This window comes from Mirounga leonina, unplaced genomic scaffold, assembly GCF_011800145.1.
Source record: "Mirounga leonina isolate KUSES-001 unplaced genomic scaffold, KU_Mleo_1.0 Mir_151, whole genome shotgun sequence".
In the NCBI taxonomy this organism is placed as follows: Eukaryota; Metazoa; Chordata; class Mammalia; order Carnivora; family Phocidae; genus Mirounga; species Mirounga leonina.
Window position 1 is genome coordinate 21,656,540 of NW_023270377.1, and position 19,077 is coordinate 21,675,616.

Genomic DNA, 19,077 nt, shown 5'->3' on the forward strand with positions numbered 1-19,077 from the left:
GATCATGACCTGAGCTGAAGGCAGACGCTTAACCGACTGAGCCACCCAGGTACCCTCATTGCATGGAATCTCTTACTAAAGTTCATATCCTTGTACTTTCTAACAAAGAGTCCAAAGAGAAATAGGGTCAGGGTTTGGGACAATTACTGTTGTAAATAGTCACTGGGTCTATCAAGAGAAGGCAAGAAACTGCGAATACCTTCTGTCCTAATATATATTTCTCACTACATTGTTTTTTGTGTCAGACCTGTCAGTTTGATTTTTTAAAATGTTCAAATCTATTCAGAACTTTCTGAAACAAACATGTATGTTGAAGAAACATGAGATGGACCAAAGCTTTCAAAATTAATTGTAAAGATTTATGACTTACTGAAAGTGGGTCTTGTGGTTGAAGATACCAATTAGCTTCCTGGTAGACAAAATCTTTACTTGTTTAACTATGTGGAAACATCAATATTCTCTTTTCATGGGATTTTTCCATAAACCAAGTAGATTCAAGAGGAAATTCTATCTAAACTTTTCTCTGTAGATAATTACCAAAATAACCTAACAAATTAAACAAATTTAAACAAATTAACAAAAAGGAATTATAGCTATCTAAATTTACCTGTTGGAAATTTTCTGTTTTAACCATGTTTGTCTTAATTGGTTACTATCTCCTTATTTTCCCACATTATATATGTAGAGTATATTACAGTGTCACAGGTAATGGATATACCAATGGAGATTCTGAGAATAGGCTGTAGTTACACTATTGTGCCAGCCATTTGTTTCTTATTTATTTTATAGATATTTTACAGAAATGAGAGATACAGATAGGAAAATTCCTTTAAGATTAAGTTTATGGCTGAGCTCCTGCTTAAGTCCTGGTTCTGTGCTAATTCCTCACATGCAACTTAGAACCGTCATTGTACAAATTAAAGACATGACTAGAATGAAAAAATAGAAGATACACGAATAAGTGATTTTTATTCACCTTCTAGACTGTGAATACAGTGGAACTACATCCTAAAGATGTAAACTAGCCTTCAAAAAGAGGAAATGTCTTTTATTGACCTATCCTTTTAGTACAGTGCTTTCAAAATTTCCTCTAGCCTGAGCTGTTTTTTTTTTTTTTTTATAATTAATTCTGCCTCTTCACTTCTCATCTCAATGTGAAGAGGAGAGCAGATGGCTGTCATCTTTTCTTAATAATCTCTCCCTCTTCCCCATTCTCCTCTACGTTTCGCTGCTGGAGAAGTTTTGAAAGTCCTTAGCACCCGAGGGCATTGCCATGGGAATGTGCCAAACATTTTACACTGGCCTGGTGTCTGTGAGGTGAGGAAGCACCAAGTAGGGTGATTTTTTTGTGTCTGTTTTAGTTGAGATGGATGGAACCCAAAAGGCAATCATTATACCATCATATTATAAATAACCTCATAATCAGGTTAACAAACTTAGACTTTTCTATTAAATATGTTTGTTCAAATTTTATTCTATTCAATAAAATGAATAGAATCTATTCAGTTCTATTTAAACTTTGCTAATTTCTAAAAAAATAAATATAGCAAAGCATTTCTTTTTTTTATGTTATGTTAGTCACCATACATTACATCATTAGTTTTTGATGTAGTGTTCCATGATTGTTTGCGTATAACACCCAGTGCTCCATGCAGTACGTGCCCTCTTTAATACCCATCACCAGGCTAACCCATCCCCCCACCCCCTCCCCTCTAGAACCCTCAGTTTGTTTCTCAGAGTCCATAGACTCTCATGGTTCATCTCTCCCTCCTATTTCCCACCCTTCATTTTTCCCTTCCTGCTATCTTCTTTTTTTTTTTCTTTTTAACATATAATGTATTATTTGTTTAAGAGGTACAGGTCTGTGATTCAACAGTCTTACACAATTCACAGCGCTCACCATAGCACATACCCTCCCCAATGTCTGTCACCCAGTCACCCCATCCCTCCTATCCCCCCACCATGCCAGCAACCCTCAGTTTGTTTCCTGAGATTAAGAATTCCTCATATCATTGAGGTCATATGATACATGTCTTTCTGTGATTGACTTATTTCGCTCAGCATAATACCCTCCAGTTCCATCCACGTTGTTGCAAATGGCAAGATTTCATTCCTTTTGATGGCTGCATAATATTCATTGTATATATATACCACATCTTCTTTATCCATTCATCTGTCGATGGACATCTTGGCTCTTTCCATAGTTTGGCTATTGTGGACATTGCTGCTATAAACATCAGGGTGCACGTACCCCTTCGGATCCCTACATTTGTATCTCTGGGGTAAATACCCAGTAGTGCAATTCCTGGATCATATGGTAGTTCTATTTTCAACTTTTTGAGGAATCTCCATACTGTTTTCCAGAGTGGCTGCACCAGCTTGCGTTCCCACCAACAGTGTAGGAGGGCTCCCCTTTCTCCGCATCCCTGCCAACATCTGTTCTTTCCTGACTTGTTCATTTTAGCCATTCTGACTGGTGTGAGGTGGTATCTCACTGAGGTTTTGATTTGGATTTCCCTGATGACGAGTGATATTGAGCACTTTTTCATGTGTCTGTTGGCCATTTGCATGTCTTCTTTGGAAAAATGTCTGTTCATGTCTTCTGCCCATTTCTTGATTGGACCCTTTGTTCTTTGGATGTTGAGTTTAATAAGTTCTTTATAGATTTGGATACTAGCCCTTTATCTGATATGTCATTTGCAAATATCTTCTTCCATTCTGTTGGTTGTCTTTTGGTTTTGTTGACTGTTTCTTTTGCTGTGCAAAAGCTTTTTATCTTGATGAAGTCCCAATAGTTCATTTTTGCCCTTGCTTCCCTAGCCTTTGGCGATGTTTCTAGGAAGAAGTCGCTGCGGCTGAGGTCGAAGAGGTTGCTGCCTGTGTTCTCCTTTAGGATTTTGATGGACTCCTGGCTCACGTTTAGATCTTTCAACCATTTTGAGTCTGTTTTTGTGTGTGGTGTAAGGAAATGGTCCAGTTTCATTCTTCTGCATGTGGCTGTCCAATTTTCCCAACATCAGTCGTTAAAGAGACTGTCTTTTTTCCATTGGACATTCTTTCCTGCTTTGTTGAAGATCAGTTGACCATAGAGTTGAGGGTCCATTTCTGGGCTCTCTAATCTGTTCCATTGATCTATGTGTCTGTTTTTGTGCCAGTACCATACTGTCTTGATGATGACAGCTTTGTAGTAGAGCTTGAAGTCCAGAATTGGGATGCCATCAGCTTTGCTTTTCTTTTTCGATATTCCTCTGGCTATTCAGGGTCTTTTCTGGCTCCATACACATTTTAGGATTATTCCATTTCTTTGAAAAAAGTGGATGGTATTTTGATAGGGATTGCATTAAATGTGTATATTACTCTAGGTAGCATCGACATCTTCACAATATTTGTTCTTCTCATCCATGAGCATGGAACGTTTTTCCATTTCTTTGTGTCTTCCTCAATTTCTTTCATGAGTATTTTATAGTTTTCTGAATACAGATTCTTTGCCTCTTGGTTAAATTTATTCCCAGGTATCTTATCGTTTTGGGTGCAATTGTAAATGGGATCAACTCCTTAATTTCTCTTTCTTCTGTCTTGTTGTTGGTGTATAGAAATGCCACTGATTTCTGTGCATTGATTTTATATCCTGCCACTTGACTGAATTCCTGTATGAGTTCTAACAGTTTTGGGGTGGAGTCTTTTGGGTTTTCCACATGAAGTATCACATCATCTGCAAAGAGTGAGAGTTTGACTTCTTTGCCGATTTGGATGCCTTTTATTTCTTTTTGTTGTCTGATTGCTCTGGCTAGGACTTCTAATGCTGTGTTGAATAGCAGTGGTGATAGTGGACATCCCTGCCGTGTTCCTGACCTTAGGGGGAAAGCTCTCAGTTTCTCCCCATTGAGAATGATATTCGCTGTGGGTTTTTCATAGATGGCTTTTATGATATTGAGGTATGTACTCTCTATCCCTATACTCTGAAGAGTTTTGATCAAGAAAGGATGCTGTACTTTGTCAAATGCTTTTTCTGCATCTATTAAGAGGATCATATAATTCTTGTTCTTTCTTTTATTAATGTATTGTATCACGTTGATTGATTTACAGATGTTGAACCAACCGTGCAGCCCAGGGATAAATCCCACTTGGTTGTGGTGAATAATCCTTTTAATGTACTGCTGGATCCTATTGGCTAGTATTTTGGTGAGAATTTTTGTATCCATGTTCATCAGGGATATTGGTCTGTAATTCTCCTTTTTGATGGGGTCTTTGGTTCTGGATCAAGGTAATGCTGGCCTCATAAAACGAGTTTGGAAGTTTTCCTTCTGTTTCTATTTTTTGGAACAATTTCAGAAGAATAGATATTAATTCTCCTTTAAATGTTTGGTAGAATTCCCCTGGGAAGCCATCTGGCCCTGGGCTTTTGTTTGTTGGGAGATTTTTAATTACTGCTTCCATTTCCTTAGTGGTTATAGGTCTATTCAGGTTTTCTGTTTCTTCCTGGTTCAGTTTTGGTAGTTGATACATCTCTAGGAATGCATCCATTTCTTCCAGGTTATCTAATTTGCTGGCATATAGTTGGTCATAATATGTTCTTATAACTGTTTTTATTTCTTTGGTGTTGGTTGTGATCTCTCCTCTTTCATTCATGATTTTACTTATTTGGGTCATTTCTCTTTTCTTTTTGATAAGTCTGGCTAGGGTTTTAGCAATCTTGTTAATTCTTTCAAAGAACCAGCTCCTAGTTTTGTTGATCTGTTCTACTGTTCTTTTGGTTTCTGTTTCATTGATTTCTGCTCGGATCTTTATTTTTTCTCTTCTCCTGCTGGGTTTAGGCTTTATTTGCTGTTCTTTCTCCAGCTCCTTTGGGTGTAGGGTTAGTTTGTGTATTTGAGACCTTTCTTGTTTCTTGAGAAAGGCTTGTATTGCTATATACTTTCCTCTTAGGACCGCCTTTGCTGCATCCCAAGGATTTTGAACAGTTGTGTTTTCATTTTCATTGGTTTCCATGAATTTTTGTAATTCTTCTTTAATTTCCTGGTTGACCCATTCATTCTTTAGTAGGATGCTCTTTAGCCTCCATGTATTTGAGTTCTTTCCAACTTTCCTCTTGAGATTTAGTTCTAGTTTCAAAGCATTGTGGTCTGAAAATATGCAGGGAATGATCCCGATCTTTTGGTACCGGTTGAGACCTGATTTGTGACCTAGGATGTGATCTATTCTGGAAGAGTGTTCTGTGGGCATTAGAGAAGAGTGTGTATTCTGTTGCTTTGGGATGGAATGTTCTGAATATATCTGTGAAGTCCATTTGGTCCAGTGTTTCATTTAAAGTCTTTATTTCTTTATTGATCTTTTGCTTAGGTGATCTGTCCATTTCAGTGAGGGGGGTGTTTAAGTCCCCACTATTATTTTTGTATTGTCGATATGTTTCTTTGCTTTTGTCATTAATTGGCTTATATAATTGGCTGCTCCCATGTTAGGGGCATAGATATTTACAATTGTTAGATCTTGTTGGATAGACCCTTTAAGTAGGATATAGTGTCCTTCCTCGTCTCTTATTACAGTCTTTGGTTTAAAATCTAATTTGTCTGATGTAAGGATTGACACCCCAGCCTTCTTTTGGTGTCCATTAGCATGGTAATGGTTTTCCACCCCCTCACTTTCAATCTGGGGGTGTCTTTGGGTCTAAAATGAGTCTCTTGCAGACAACATATTGATGGGTCTTGTTTTTTTATCCAGTCTGATACCCTGTGTCTTTTGATTGGGGAATTTAGCCCATTTACATTCAGGGTAACTATTGAAAGATATGAATTTAGTGCCACTGTATTGCCTGTAAGGTGACTGTTACTGTATATTATCTGTGTTCCTTTCTGATCTATGTTACTTTTAGGCTCTCTCTTTGCTTAATGGACCCTTTAGAATGTGTCTTGTAGGGCTCGTTTCATGTTTGCAAATTCCTTTAGTTTTTGTTTGTCCTGGAAGCTTTTTATCTCTTCTTCTATTTTTAATGACAGCCTAGCTGGATATTGTATTCTTGGCTGCATATTTTTCTCATTTAGTGCTCTGAAGATATCCTGCCAGTCCTTTCTGGCCTGCCAGGTCTCTGTGGATAGGTCTGTTGCCAATCTAATGTTTCTACCATTGTAGCTTACAGACCTCTTCTCCTGAGCTGCTTTCAGGATTTTCTCTTTGTCTCTGAGACTCGTCAGTTTTACTATTAGATCCAGGGTGTTGGCCTATTTTTATTGATTTTGAGGGGGGTTCTCTGTGCCTCTTACCAAAGCATTTCTATCAACTAAAATTGATAGGCAACTTCATGTTTACTGAAATGTGGGAAACAGAATGCCACAACAACCGCTGGTGGATGTTCGTTCTGACTCCGAAATCTCTGAGAAAACTTGAGATTGCAGGGTTAAAAATAACCCGAGAGGATCAGAGTTAAATGCCCTTGGGATGTGTGTGGTCTGTTCTAAAGTACACAGCAGAAGATGTTTTGTAGATAGGAAGCCAGCTGTAAACAGCACACTGTGCATTGCCTTCTTTGTTCTCTTATTCTGTGTTAAGGTCCGAATACAATGCTGTTTACAATTAATTGATCACAGCCAGTTACAGATTCTTTATTCCTTCTCCACTCCCACTGCTTCACTTAACTAACCCTGTGTATGTGGAAAAATGTGCCTTACTAAGCCCCTGCTGTAAATCATTATAGACCTGTATCATTGTAGAAGTTTTATTAGATTATGGAAAATAAACCTCAGCACCTTGGGCTGTTTGCCCGGGGTCCCCTGTGCCTCGCTATACTGTCGTCTCTTTTCTCAGTTCCTTTGCCACCCCAGGTCCCTGACTCTCTGAGGTCGACACTGTAATCCTTCACCAATGATTCTGTAAGAATTATTAAAAAAAAAATAACGTCTTTTGATCTAATAGTTCCACTTCTGAGGATTTGTCCTAAGCAAGAAATACAGAAGAAAGGAAAAAGTTATTTTCATTGTTATTTCCAATAGCAGGACATAGGGGGAATAACCTTAAATTGGAAATAATTAAAAGTTTAAATATATTCTCTGAAAAAATTCATATTTTTATGTGGTAATTATTAAGACTAAAGTGTTACAAAAAACAGGATTGTTGAAATTTTGAAGAAGCATAAAACAATTATATCTTTACTTTTAATATTATATAAATGTGTGAATGCATGCAGGCGAAGGACAGTCCAGAGAAAACGTTGGTGGATTGATAAGCAGAAACCTGTTTGTGACATTTTAAAAGACGATGTGTGTCTGGGGCGCCTGGGTGTCTCAGTCGGTGAAGCATCTGAATGTTGATTTCAGCTTGGGTCGTGATCTCAGGGTCTTGAGATTGAGCCCCACACTGAGCTCCGCATTGGGCTCCATCCTTGGCTGGGAGTCTGCTTGGAATTCGCACTCTCTCTCTCTTTCTCTCTCTCTACCCCTCCCCGCGCTTGTGCACTCTCTCTCTGTCTCCCTGAAAAACAAAAAGCAAACAAAAAACCCAGTGTGTGTCTTTTAAATGAAATCCAATTCAGCTTCTCAAGTTCCCATGAAAATTAGAAAGTTTATCTTGTTTTTCAACTTTACAAAGATTAATTGGACAGGTAAAGGCTTCAGTCTTACTTTCAGGGAAGTTAGCACCTGTGTGTGTATGTTGCCGCAGTCAGATATACTGGATCTTTTGTTCTAGTTCTGTAGACCTAGCAAGTACATTTTGATGTGGTGATTGCCCTACCAGTCAAAACAGAAATTCTTATATACATATTTAAACTTTCAATATATGACTAAAGAATACCAAGTATGAGTTTTTAAATTATTTTATTAAGAAAAAATTTTGGATGTTTGAAAAAAAGAATAAAGTTTAGTCTTTAACCACAACTCTAAAAAGGGGATTATTTGGGAGCACCTGGGTAGGTCACTCAGGCAAGCAGCTGCCTTCGGCTCAGTTCATGATCTCAGGGTCCTGAGATCGAGCCCCACATTGGGTCCGTGCTCCGCAGGAAGTCTGCTCTCCTTCTCCCTGTGCCTGCTGCTCCCCCTGCTTGTGCTCTCTTGCTCGTGTTCTCTCTCTTTCTCAAATAAATAAATAAAATCTTTTAAAAAATTAAAAATAATAAAATCTTAAAAAAATGAAAGGGATTATTTTGATATTGTTCATAATACGGGATTTTAGAATTGATACCCAAATTTTGCCTAATAAAATTTTACGATACAGCATGTAATATATATCTATATATTTAAAGATATATTTATTTATTTTAGAGAGAGTGTATGTGTGAGCAGGGGAAAGGGCAGAGGGAGAGGGAGATTGAATCACAAGCACACTCTGGCTGAGCGCAGAGCCTGAGGCAGGGCTTGATCTCACGACCCTGAGATCATGACCCCGAGCTCATGACCCTGAGATCATGACCTGAGCCAAAACCAAGAGTCAGACGCTCAACCAACTGAGCCACCCAGGCACCCTAATACAGCATGTAATATATTTTTGTGGTAGAATTTGATCTGCTTCTCAAATATACATTAAGTAAAATAAATCCAGCATACTGTCCTATGAAGAAATATGCTTTTATATATAAGTAAGTTTGTAATTGGAATACTAGCTTAAAAAGTAATCAGAAATAACCAGTTGTTAAATGGTATTTATATAAAATTATAAAGTCTAATGATCTGTGATAGCATTTTCTGTGATATCCCCAGTCTAGATGTTTATGATGGCATGAGTGGAACATTTAGCTTTTATTTTATATTTTCAGCCTTCATTTCATTGTCCTTCCACTCTATACTGCGGCATTTCATAATATTGGGTTCATTTCTTCTTGTACCAGGCACCCAGATTTTCAGAAATTGCAGGGAGAGTGTAAGTTGTTTTTCCATTGTTCTTGTCACCGTTTTGAAAGGTTTCCTGTAATGATTTCCTTTTTTCTAAAGTTTAGTGATATTATAGCTTCTTTGCCTAAAAAGCCAAATAGAAAAGCATTTAAAAAATATTTTGTTTGAGGCGCCTGGGTGGCTCAGTTGGTTAAGCGACTTCCTTCGGCTCAGGTCATGATCCTGGAGTCCCGGGATCAAGTCCCGCATCAGGCTCCCTGCTCAGCAGGGAGTCTGCTTCTCCTTCTGACCCTCCCCCCTCATGCTCTCTTTCTATCTCATTCTCTCTCTCAAATAAATAAATAAAATCTTTAAGGGCGCCTGGGTGGCTCAGTCGTTAAGCGTCTGCCTTCAGCTCAGGTCATGATCCCAGGGTCCTGGGATCGAGCCCCACGTCGGGCTCCCTGCTCTGCGGGAAGCCTGCTTCTCCCTCTCCCACTCCCCCTGCTTGTGTTCCTGCTCTCACTATGTCTCTCTCTGTCAAATAAATAAATAAAATCTTTAAAAAAAAAAAAAGTTTAAAAAATATTTTGTACAACTTGGATATTCATTTTTAATAGAATCAGAGGGGGAATTTCTCAATGTCTGTTTTACTAATATGCTGTTATTTTGAGTTCCATAAGTGCCTGGTTTGGATCTAATGATATATTTATTAGGACTTTTGATTTTGCCATAGAATGATATTTGTTTCTGTATCTTAATTTTTTTTTTTTTTTTTTAGGACTTAGGTGTTGTCTGAGAGTGGTATTTAATTCTGATTTTCACTGCTATTTCAGTTATGTATAGCCAGTAGCTCCAGAAAAATAGCAATTCTTTAAAATAGGGGTTTATTTACTGCTCTAGGTTTTGAAGAAAGTGAGCAGATTCTGTGACCTTCCATGGAAGGATAGTTTTCCACTTTGGACATTTAATAAATCTCCATTTTAAAGCTTTATTCCATCTTCGTTGTATTTTATAATCATTTGTATGTAGCTGTGGATTTAGGAACCCTTTTTCCTACTCCTTCCCATTTCCATGATTTAAAACTAGATTTTTCCCTTCTAAAACTAGAAAAAAGTGATTAAGCTTAGTATAGATTCACAAACATCATCAGCAGTTCATGAAAATAAACAGTCATTGATATATGTGCTATTAATGAGGTGTAGGAGGTAAGAGTGGTTACTAGAGATTTAAGATAAAGGGATACCTTTCCATATAGTACAAACTTCTTCTTTTTTTTTTTTTTTTTAAGATTTTATTTACTTATTTGACAGAGAGAGAGAGAGAGCGAGAGAAGGAACACAAGCAGGGGGAGTGGGAGAGGGAGAACCAGGCTTCCCGCTGAGCAGGGAGCCTGACGCGGGGCTCAATCCCAAGACCCTGGGATCATGACCTGAGCCGGAGGCAGACACTTAACAACTGAGCCACCCAGCCGCCCCTAGTACAAACTTCTTTTTAAAAAATTATTGTAGCCCAGAATTCATAAGCTGCATTAGTATGCAAAGATTCCAGGCTTTGCTAAGGTAGCCAGAGCTACTTTTAATGACTTTGAGTTAATGACTTTGAGTTAAGCAGTACTTTGGGAATTGGGCTTCTTACCTATATATAAAAAAGTAATAAATCAGGGCCAAAGGAAAGCTTACCTGAAATGGTAGACACGATCAGGAATATATGTGGTCTAAAAGAATCTCTGAACTTTAATAAAAGAGATAATTCATTCCAATATTTCTGCAAAATGATAGCTTCAGTCAAAATCTTAAAACATAAGGGAACATGTGAAAAGGAAGAAAGGATATGAACTTTTTATAAGGATAGTGGCTCCACAAATTTTAACGTATATATCATTCTGGCATATATAGAAATCTGTGTTTACATCAGTAGCATAGCTTATTCATGTAAAGTCATTTTGGTTTGGAAATTATTAGCTGAAAAGCTAATAAATGGTCTTGCATATGCTTCTTATTTCTTCAAAAGAGAGAATAAGTATCCATCTTTTGCTAATAAGCTGTTTTAGTGTCTGATGATGGAATAATACCAACTTCACTAAATATTTATTACAAACATAAAACATTTTTTGGTTTTAAGAAGTGTCTTTTAATTGGTGGAAAATGGCCTATTTTTAAGTCTTGATGTATATATAGAGAATAAAGATTACAGTATATATGGTGCTTTGGATGACTTTATGTCAGTGAATATTATGAAAGTTTTGATGTTTTGTTTAACATGGAAGATAGGTTTAGGAATTCTTGCTGCAGTTTGCTTAACTTTTATTGAGTAAATAAAATATTAAAATACCATCCATTATTTCAACTTGTTAATTTGGTAATATTTTGGCTGGTAGATTCTTCTATTTCATTGATGATGTTAGTGTATCACTATTTAAATTGTTGAAAGTTTATTTTAAAGTATCTTATTCTTTTTTTTTTTTTACTTGTTTAGTAAATCAAGTTAGTTGGTTTATCTCAAAAGAGGTTCACTAGAAAATTGATATGAATTGATATGTAATGATCATAAATGTCAGTAAGTAAATGTTGAGAAAGACTAGTAATAAACTCATTGATTCACTAAAGACAAAGCCAAATGCATTGTTCTCCCCACACCTCCTCTCCCAGGGTAGTCACCAGTTTTTGCCATTTGGTATAATTTTTTGCTAATCTCTTAAATGAGGATCCTCCCACTTAGTCATCTGTTAAGTGGTTATCTGACATTGTGAGAGAGGTGTAGTATGTTAAATCTGAGTAGAGAATGTCTGACATTTTCTTTGGTGCTTTATTTTTTTAATAAAATAAAGAATAAAGATTAAAGAATAAAGATTAAAAACTGATCTAGGAGTTGGAAGATATCTGAGTTCTCGTTCTTAGTTGTCACTGGGAAAACTTCTTAAATTTCTTAAGACTTAAGTTTTGGGGCGCCTGGGTGGCTCAGTCGGTTAAGTCAAGTCATGATCCTTGGGTCCTGGGATCGAGCCGCAGGTCGGGCTCCCTGCTCAGCGGGGAGTCTGCTTCTCCCTCTTCCCCTGCCCCTCCCCCGCCCCCATTTTGGCTCTCTCTCAGATAAATAAATAAAATCTTTAAAAAAAAGACTTGAGTTTCTTTATCTGAAATGAAGAGATTGATTAGATGAAGCATCAGGAGTTTCTTTTTTCTGTTTGTTTTGTTTTTGATTTTTTTTTTTTTTTATTCATTTGAGACAGAAAGTTAGAGAGCATGAGCAGGGGGAGGTGCAGAGGCAGAGGGAGAAGCAGGCTCTCTGCTGAGCAGGGAGCCGGATGTGGGTCTCGATCCCAGGACTCTGGGATCATGACCTGAGCCGAAGGCAGAGGCTTAACCATCTGAGCCACCCAGGTGCCCTGCATCAGACGTTTCAAATTGGTAGTCTAAGGGCCAAAGCAGATACAATTTATGTGGACAACTCAGTCCAGCATAACTGTTTACATTTTGTGTCTTTATGTGTGATGTTCTTTTTCCTATTGGTTACAGTCTCCACGACTTCCTGCTCCTTGACATCGTGTTCCTTACATGTTTACATAATCCCTTTGGCCCTTGTAGGCATTCAGCTTGCAACCCTTGGGCTAGATGTCACTCCTAATTTTCAAAAAATTCTTGATATTTTCTGTGCTATGACAGCAACTAACAACACTTAGTCACCATTCAAGCATGTTATTAAAGAAGCTGAACTGATTGAGCCACCCAGCCTCCCTATACAGTACATATTTTAATATTAGCTCCATTAGAAAGCCAGTTGTTTACTCAGTGGCAACTATTAAAAATTTTTTAAATGCAGTTTTTATTATATGTAGAAACCCAACAATTTTTATAGAACGATTGTGTTTATGAGTTAGTGAGAATAATAAGATTCAGAAGTTCAGCATAACAAAGTTGGCTAAATAGGATTTTTGTATTAAAAACATTGGAGGAAAGGGATACCAAAGCATAAGTAAAATTAACAAAGAATCACATGATAGTTCTGGAATTACAGCTATCCCAAGGTTGAGTGTTGAATTTGAATATGCATTAATAATTCCAAGTTAAGAAAAATTCAATCTCTTGACAAAGCTCTGCTTTTGGAGAGATGGAGAATTCAGTTGTTAAAATCTCGCGACTTTTATATATTAAGCAGTATCTTGGAACATCTTTATTGAAGCAGCTCTAAAGCATTTGAAATATTCACCAAGTCATCTCTAGCCTGGAGACTTCCAACTGTGTACCTGTCAGATTCCAAACACGTCCCAAGCTCTGCTTACTATTTAACAAGCACTGTCGTGTCTCTGCTGGGTGGCCATCTGAGCTAGGTGCTGTGGACCTAAACACTTTCCTTACGTCAGCTCACTTTAGAGTCTTAACGGGGTTAGACAAAGAACTGTGGAAATGAGCAGTGCAGGAGGTAAGCCCTCAAGTTCAAATCACTGTGGGCTGAACTAAATGAGGGCCTTTTTTTTTTTTTTTTAAAGATTTTATTTATTTATTTGAGACAGTGAGAATGAGAGAGAGAGAGAACACATGAGAGGGGGGAGGGTCAGAGGGAGAAGCAGGCTCCCTGCCGAGCAGGGAGCCCGATACGGGACTCGATCCCGGGACTCCAGGATCATGACCTGAGCCGAAGGCAGTCGCCCAACCAACTGAGCCACCCAGGCGCCCCGAGCATGTGACTCTTGATCTCAGGGTCGTGAGTTCGAGGCCCATGTTGGGAATAGAGTTTACTTTAAATAAATAAATTAATTAATTAAAAAAATACATATATATATAATTTTATTAAAACAAAGAAAGCAGTCCTCCTTCCTGTCTTTTCTTTTTTTTTTTTCTTTTTTTCTTTTTTTAAAAGATTTTATTTATTTATTTGAGACAGAGAGAGCACATGAGAGGGGGGAGGGTCAGAGGGAGAAGCAGAGTCCCTGCTGAGCAGGGAGCCCGATGCGGGACTCGATCCAGGGACTCCAGGATCATGGCCTGAGCCGAAGGCAGTTGCTTAACCAACTGAGCCACCCAGGCGCCCCAATGAGGGCCTTTTTATCTACCTTCCTTTTGGTAATTGCTATAAATAAAAATTTAGATTTTTATAATTGCATGTGAAATAGCATATTGATTTCGGTTTTTCAGAAAAGAAACTAAAATTAGTGTTCAGTACACTTCACTGCTCAGTTCTCTGAAGGCAAGATTCCTTATATTTATATGGAAAGCCATTTTTATTACATTTTGTTTTAACATAAGTAAGGTTTCTATTTCTGTTTCAGAACAACAGTTAAAACAACCACGGAGAAGAAAAATCACCTAGGTAAATTACTTGTTTCAGTGAGAAACCAGTACTCGATACTTACTTTGCTTTTATCCTTTTTTTTTTTGTTTTTGTTAGGGGTGAAAGCATGTCTACAGAGAAAAGCATGTGAACAGGAGGAAAAATACGAGATCCCTGAAGGTCCACGGCAAAGCAGGCTCAACAAGGAACAGCTGGTATTTGTCTTTGGATACTACTGTCATTGGGCTTATTATAACTTAATAGTATCACCATCAGGAAAACTTCTCTTGCCCTTTCGACAAGTACAGGTGACTGATTAAAATTTTAATTGTGCTTGTTTCAAGCACTTGATTCTGAGAGATGATCACAATGAGCAGTAAAACCCAGAAGGTGATAATTTCATGCTGTTAATGGACTGTTGGCATCTTGAACATTCCCATAAACCTTTCAGAATCTGAGGTAAGTCTCAGATCAGAGAGTAACTTGAAAGAAGACTTACGGCTGCTGCTTGGATTTAGTTCCCATATGTCTTTATTGCCACATATTGCAGTTTTAATGGGGAATATTCCATTATCCTGTGTGCGTGTGTGTATATATATATATATAGGAAATGACAAAGGAAAATTTACATAGAAGGCAGTTGTGGAACTTTTTTTTTCCATAAAGCACAAAGAAGTGTGTTTCGTGGCTAGCTGGATGCCTAGCCATGGCTTCATAATGTATTGTATGTGTTGTGTTGTATGTGTCTAGAACCCTGGAGGCCACATTCTCACCGGGGCTGTCCTCGAGAGCGGAGATTGGTCACATAGAGGGACCTGAGTAAGGATGGACAGAACTGGGTCAAGATCCACAGAAATGATGTTACTTGTATAATTTTATTAAGTGTAGCTGGGTATCCCTGAAGCACTGTTCAGATACCCTAGGAGTTCATGGGGCTTTAAGTCCCACCAAATGTGAATAACATTCTGATAAAGGAAGTTTGACGAGAAATTTCTGTTTGCTTTTTTAAAAATATGTGTGTGTGTATCAGAAACATCCACACACAGCACACCCTAACACCTAAAATCTGAGGAGAGTGAAGTTTCTGAGAAGATGGCTGAGTTTTAGGAGAAAGATTGCAACTAGGAAGCCTATAAATATCGAAGTATTTTCCTTGACCCAAATAATGCACTTGAAATACGGTTTATCCCAGCACTTCATTTAAGCAGCCTCTTAACAGCTCATGACTACTTATTTTTATTTTCCTCATTCATATGCAGTGTTTTTAAATATTTTGATCTGCTTTTAACAAGCCTTTTCTTGTTATTTCAGTTGCCAAAGCTGTTTGATGGATGCTACTTCTATTTTGGGGGAACCTTCAAACACCATCCAAAGGACAACCTTATTAAGCTTGTCGCTGCAGCAGGGGGCCAGGTCCTTAGTAGAAAGCCCAAGCCAGACAGTGACGTGACTCAGACCATCAATACAGTTGCGTACCACGCGAGACCTGATTCCGATCAGCGCTTCTGCACACAGTATATCATCTACGAAGATTTGTCTAATCATCGCCCAGAGAGGGTTCGGCAGGGCAAAGTCTGGATGGCTCCTTCCAGCTGGTTTATTGATTGTGTGATGTCCTTTGAGTTGCTCCCTCTTGACAGCTGAATATTGCACCAGATGTATGTTTCAAATTGAACTCACACGGTGTGAGAGCCCAGCCATTGCACTGTTTTGATCATTCACATTTTTATAATAGGTAGACTCGTTCATACATATGTTTTCCTTGAATTAAAAAACAAAACAAAACTTAAGCCAGACTTAGAATTCATTCTGTCTTTACCATTTAGAAGCTGAAATTGCTTTGAAGGATTTTTCTTTTTAAAACTGGTGTATGTTTTGATTCATCATGTCTTTTTATTCAAATTATCAGCTATCAAAGATTAATGAGAGAGTACCAGAACTATTGATTAAATATACAAGCAGTATCGTTACTCTCTCAGCCTTTTAATGTTCTTTGATGAAAGTAAACCACACTTGCCACCAGCAAAAATACTTCCCATCCTTAGTAAACAAAAAATATTGTCAAATAATTGATTCTGGCTTTATTGTAATAGAGTACCTGGTCTGAATGTACCACCATAGGTGTTAAATTCTTCTGTCTACAATTCTCTTCATCTTACGTTGTGTTTAGTTTTTTTATAATTTACGTGGATGTCAGTTCCTACGTTTTTATCTCTTCTTTTTATCTTACGTATTCATCAAGAAATCATGATTTAAACCATAGCATTTTTCTTCGGTGGTGAAAATCAACATTGGACTCATGGTACATATTTTTATTGTATATATTTGCTTATTGTTAGCTATCAGTTTGTGACTGTGTTTATCTACAGTATATGTACATATACATAGAGCATTTTCTCTAACAAATTTTAGTATCAGTATTCCTTAGAAGGTCTCACCAGATTAGTAAGTTGTCAATCAGATGTTAATTAAATTAGGGGCTAGTCCTTTTTCCTGTAGACCTCGCTACATATTGCTGAAATAATTGTTTTTGAAGGTCTTAATTTCTTCTTTTGTGAAGTTTTTTATTTTTCCATTTTTAGATTGCTGTGGAGGCAGAAGTTGGGGATTATCTGATTAGAACAAATTTTGTCCAGGTGGTACAAAAGGCCATCACAATAAGTCTAAAGGCAGGAGTGGGAAGGGCTGTCTCCCAATACAAGACCACAGAGAGGAGACAGGATGCCGCCTGAGCCTGGGGAGTCCTGGGGAGGTTACTCTGATTGGAGTGTTCTTGTTTGTTAATGAATCGACAAGGTAAATTAGATCATTTAAAAATATTTGTAAGAAGAATTCTTTAATAAGTCTTCCTAGAAACTGAGCATACTTCTATGAAAGACATGGGAAGGGAGACACTGCGGGACCTGCCAGGTTTGGTCTCTGACGGGCTGGAGATTTGTGAAGCACTGGATGGGAATACTGAGTCTGAAGTGAATGAACATTAGTAAGATTCATTTATTTGTAAGTTTGAGATTCTGCTGATTATTTCGAAATAAATCTTATTGTAATTCCTTCTTTGACATGTGACGTTTCCATATCAAGAAACACGTTTTGTAGACACACTGATACACTGGGTACCCTGATCTTCAGGGATGAATTAGTTCTGCAACCCTCTCCAACCAGTCATGTCTTTGTCCCACATTGCATTCCAGTGGAGAATGATGGACACCATAGCACCAAGCAAATCTGAGGGGTTAGATAATGTCTGGATTAAATAATTTAGGACTCTGGGATTTCGGTTGTCATTTTTGGTTTATAACTGACTTGCGGTCACTTTTTATTGCCTCATGGGTCACATTCCTAGGCAGGTTTCTGTCTGTTCTTCTGATTTGAATCCCTGTTTGTAAAACCACTTTGGGGGTTGCTGCTCACTCTCCTTCATTCATTTTCTTGGTTTATCCCCCCTCCCTCTTTGTTGTATTCTGTCCCCCACTGTTAAGCGGTTTTATTTTTGGTTCCTTTAAATATTTATTTTGACAGCAGTTGGTTGATGTTAAACTCTTGAACCTTGTAATTTCTGTGTAGATATACTTGTAACTGTTTTCATTTGTCAATCACAGATTCAAGCTTCCTTTTTATTGACTATAAATTATTAAAGTTATTTGTGTTTCTGTATTTCTGTATCTTCTCATAGTAGTAGTTTACTTATTGGGGCTGTTGACAAGTGAGACTTAGTAAGACCTGAGAGGAAACCTTTGAGCTAACAAAAGCTTATCTTTTGGAACACTTAACACATTGTAGTTAATTTTGGATAGAAATATTTCTAAACTATAATAGATACTTTATTACCTTAAATAAATGTGTCTGAATACAGTGTGATTTTGATGGTTTGGAATCATCATTAAGAGGGTCAGTGATTACGCAGTGATTCCTTCACAGATCCATTAAAGCCAGAGGGTCGGCAGCTTGTCCACAGTATCACAGGGCTGCTTGTTACTTTTCTATTTCCTTTTTTTTTTTTTTTTTTTAATTTTTCTTTAAGATTTTATTTGAATGAAGAGAGTGAGCTAGCCGGGGGAGGGGCAGAGGGAAAGGGAGAAGCAGAGTCCCACTTAGCAGGGAGCTTGATGTGGGGCTCAGTCCCAGGACCCCGGGATCAGGACCTGAGCCGAAGGCAGACGCTTGACCAACTGAGCCACCCAGGTGCCCTAATTAATTTATTTTCTTTTGACTTGCTAAGGAATGAAAACCAGGCAGGAACCATATTAGAATTATGGGTGAAATGAGGATAAATAAGCAGTGTGTAAGGATTTTGGTGATTTACCTAATAATTTAGGTAATTTACCTAAATTTTTGTGGAAAAGATTTACCATTTATTCCACCTATTTTGATATCTTTTGAGCCTGCTTTGTGAATTTGGTGATGAAGTGACCTCTGCATAGGTGAAGATTATCTTTTGGGAGGTTTGATGTTTCTGTGGGAATAAGAAGATGCAGGGAGGGGTAGTCACATGACACATTAGCTGTAATGACCTCCTTGGGTTGGGGCAGAAAAAGAGCCCGCTGTGATCTGAAGGTTCGTGGACCTCATGACAGCCACAGATGTGTATTCTATTCTCTAACGAGAACACAAAATGGTGGGAAATCGTGCTTATTTTATTTAATAACTATAAGTCATTATTTTGTTTGAACTACAAATTGTGAACTTAATGTATGATCACCTAATAAATGAAAACTAAGCAGTTCTAATTTTTCTCAGTCAGCTAATACATACTGTGGCTACTTAGTTACATACTATGTTATGAATTAAGGATTGTTGATTATGTAGCATTTTAAGGCACATAACAATACCTTTCCTTTATTAGAATAGCAATGTGGGAGAAGTTGAGGAAGGCACTAGACCTTTCTGACTCCGACCTGGCTTAAAAGGTAGATGACTAACTCCCCAGACCTGAAGAGGATGACTAACTCCCGTGGGCCTGTGTAGGTCACCTCCATAAAGCCAGTAAGCCTACTGTCAGGCTTGGAGATTG

The 19,077-nt window shown here is 37.8% G+C and overlaps 1 protein-coding gene across 1 annotated transcript in view; it reads left to right on the top strand.

Annotated features, from left to right (window-relative positions):
- Positions 1 to 15,839, top strand: part of BARD1 (BRCA1 associated RING domain 1) — a 76,827-nt gene extending 60,988 nt beyond the window's left edge. The window contains exons 10-11 of the mRNA XM_035007218.1: positions 14,184 to 14,281; positions 15,378 to 15,839. Of these exons, the coding sequence (XP_034863109.1) occupies positions 14,184 to 14,281; positions 15,378 to 15,710 (431 nt within the window). The 3' untranslated portion in view covers positions 15,711 to 15,839. The remainder of the gene's footprint in view (positions 1 to 14,183; positions 14,282 to 15,377) is intronic.
- Positions 15,840 to 19,077: the final 3,238 nt, after the last annotated feature.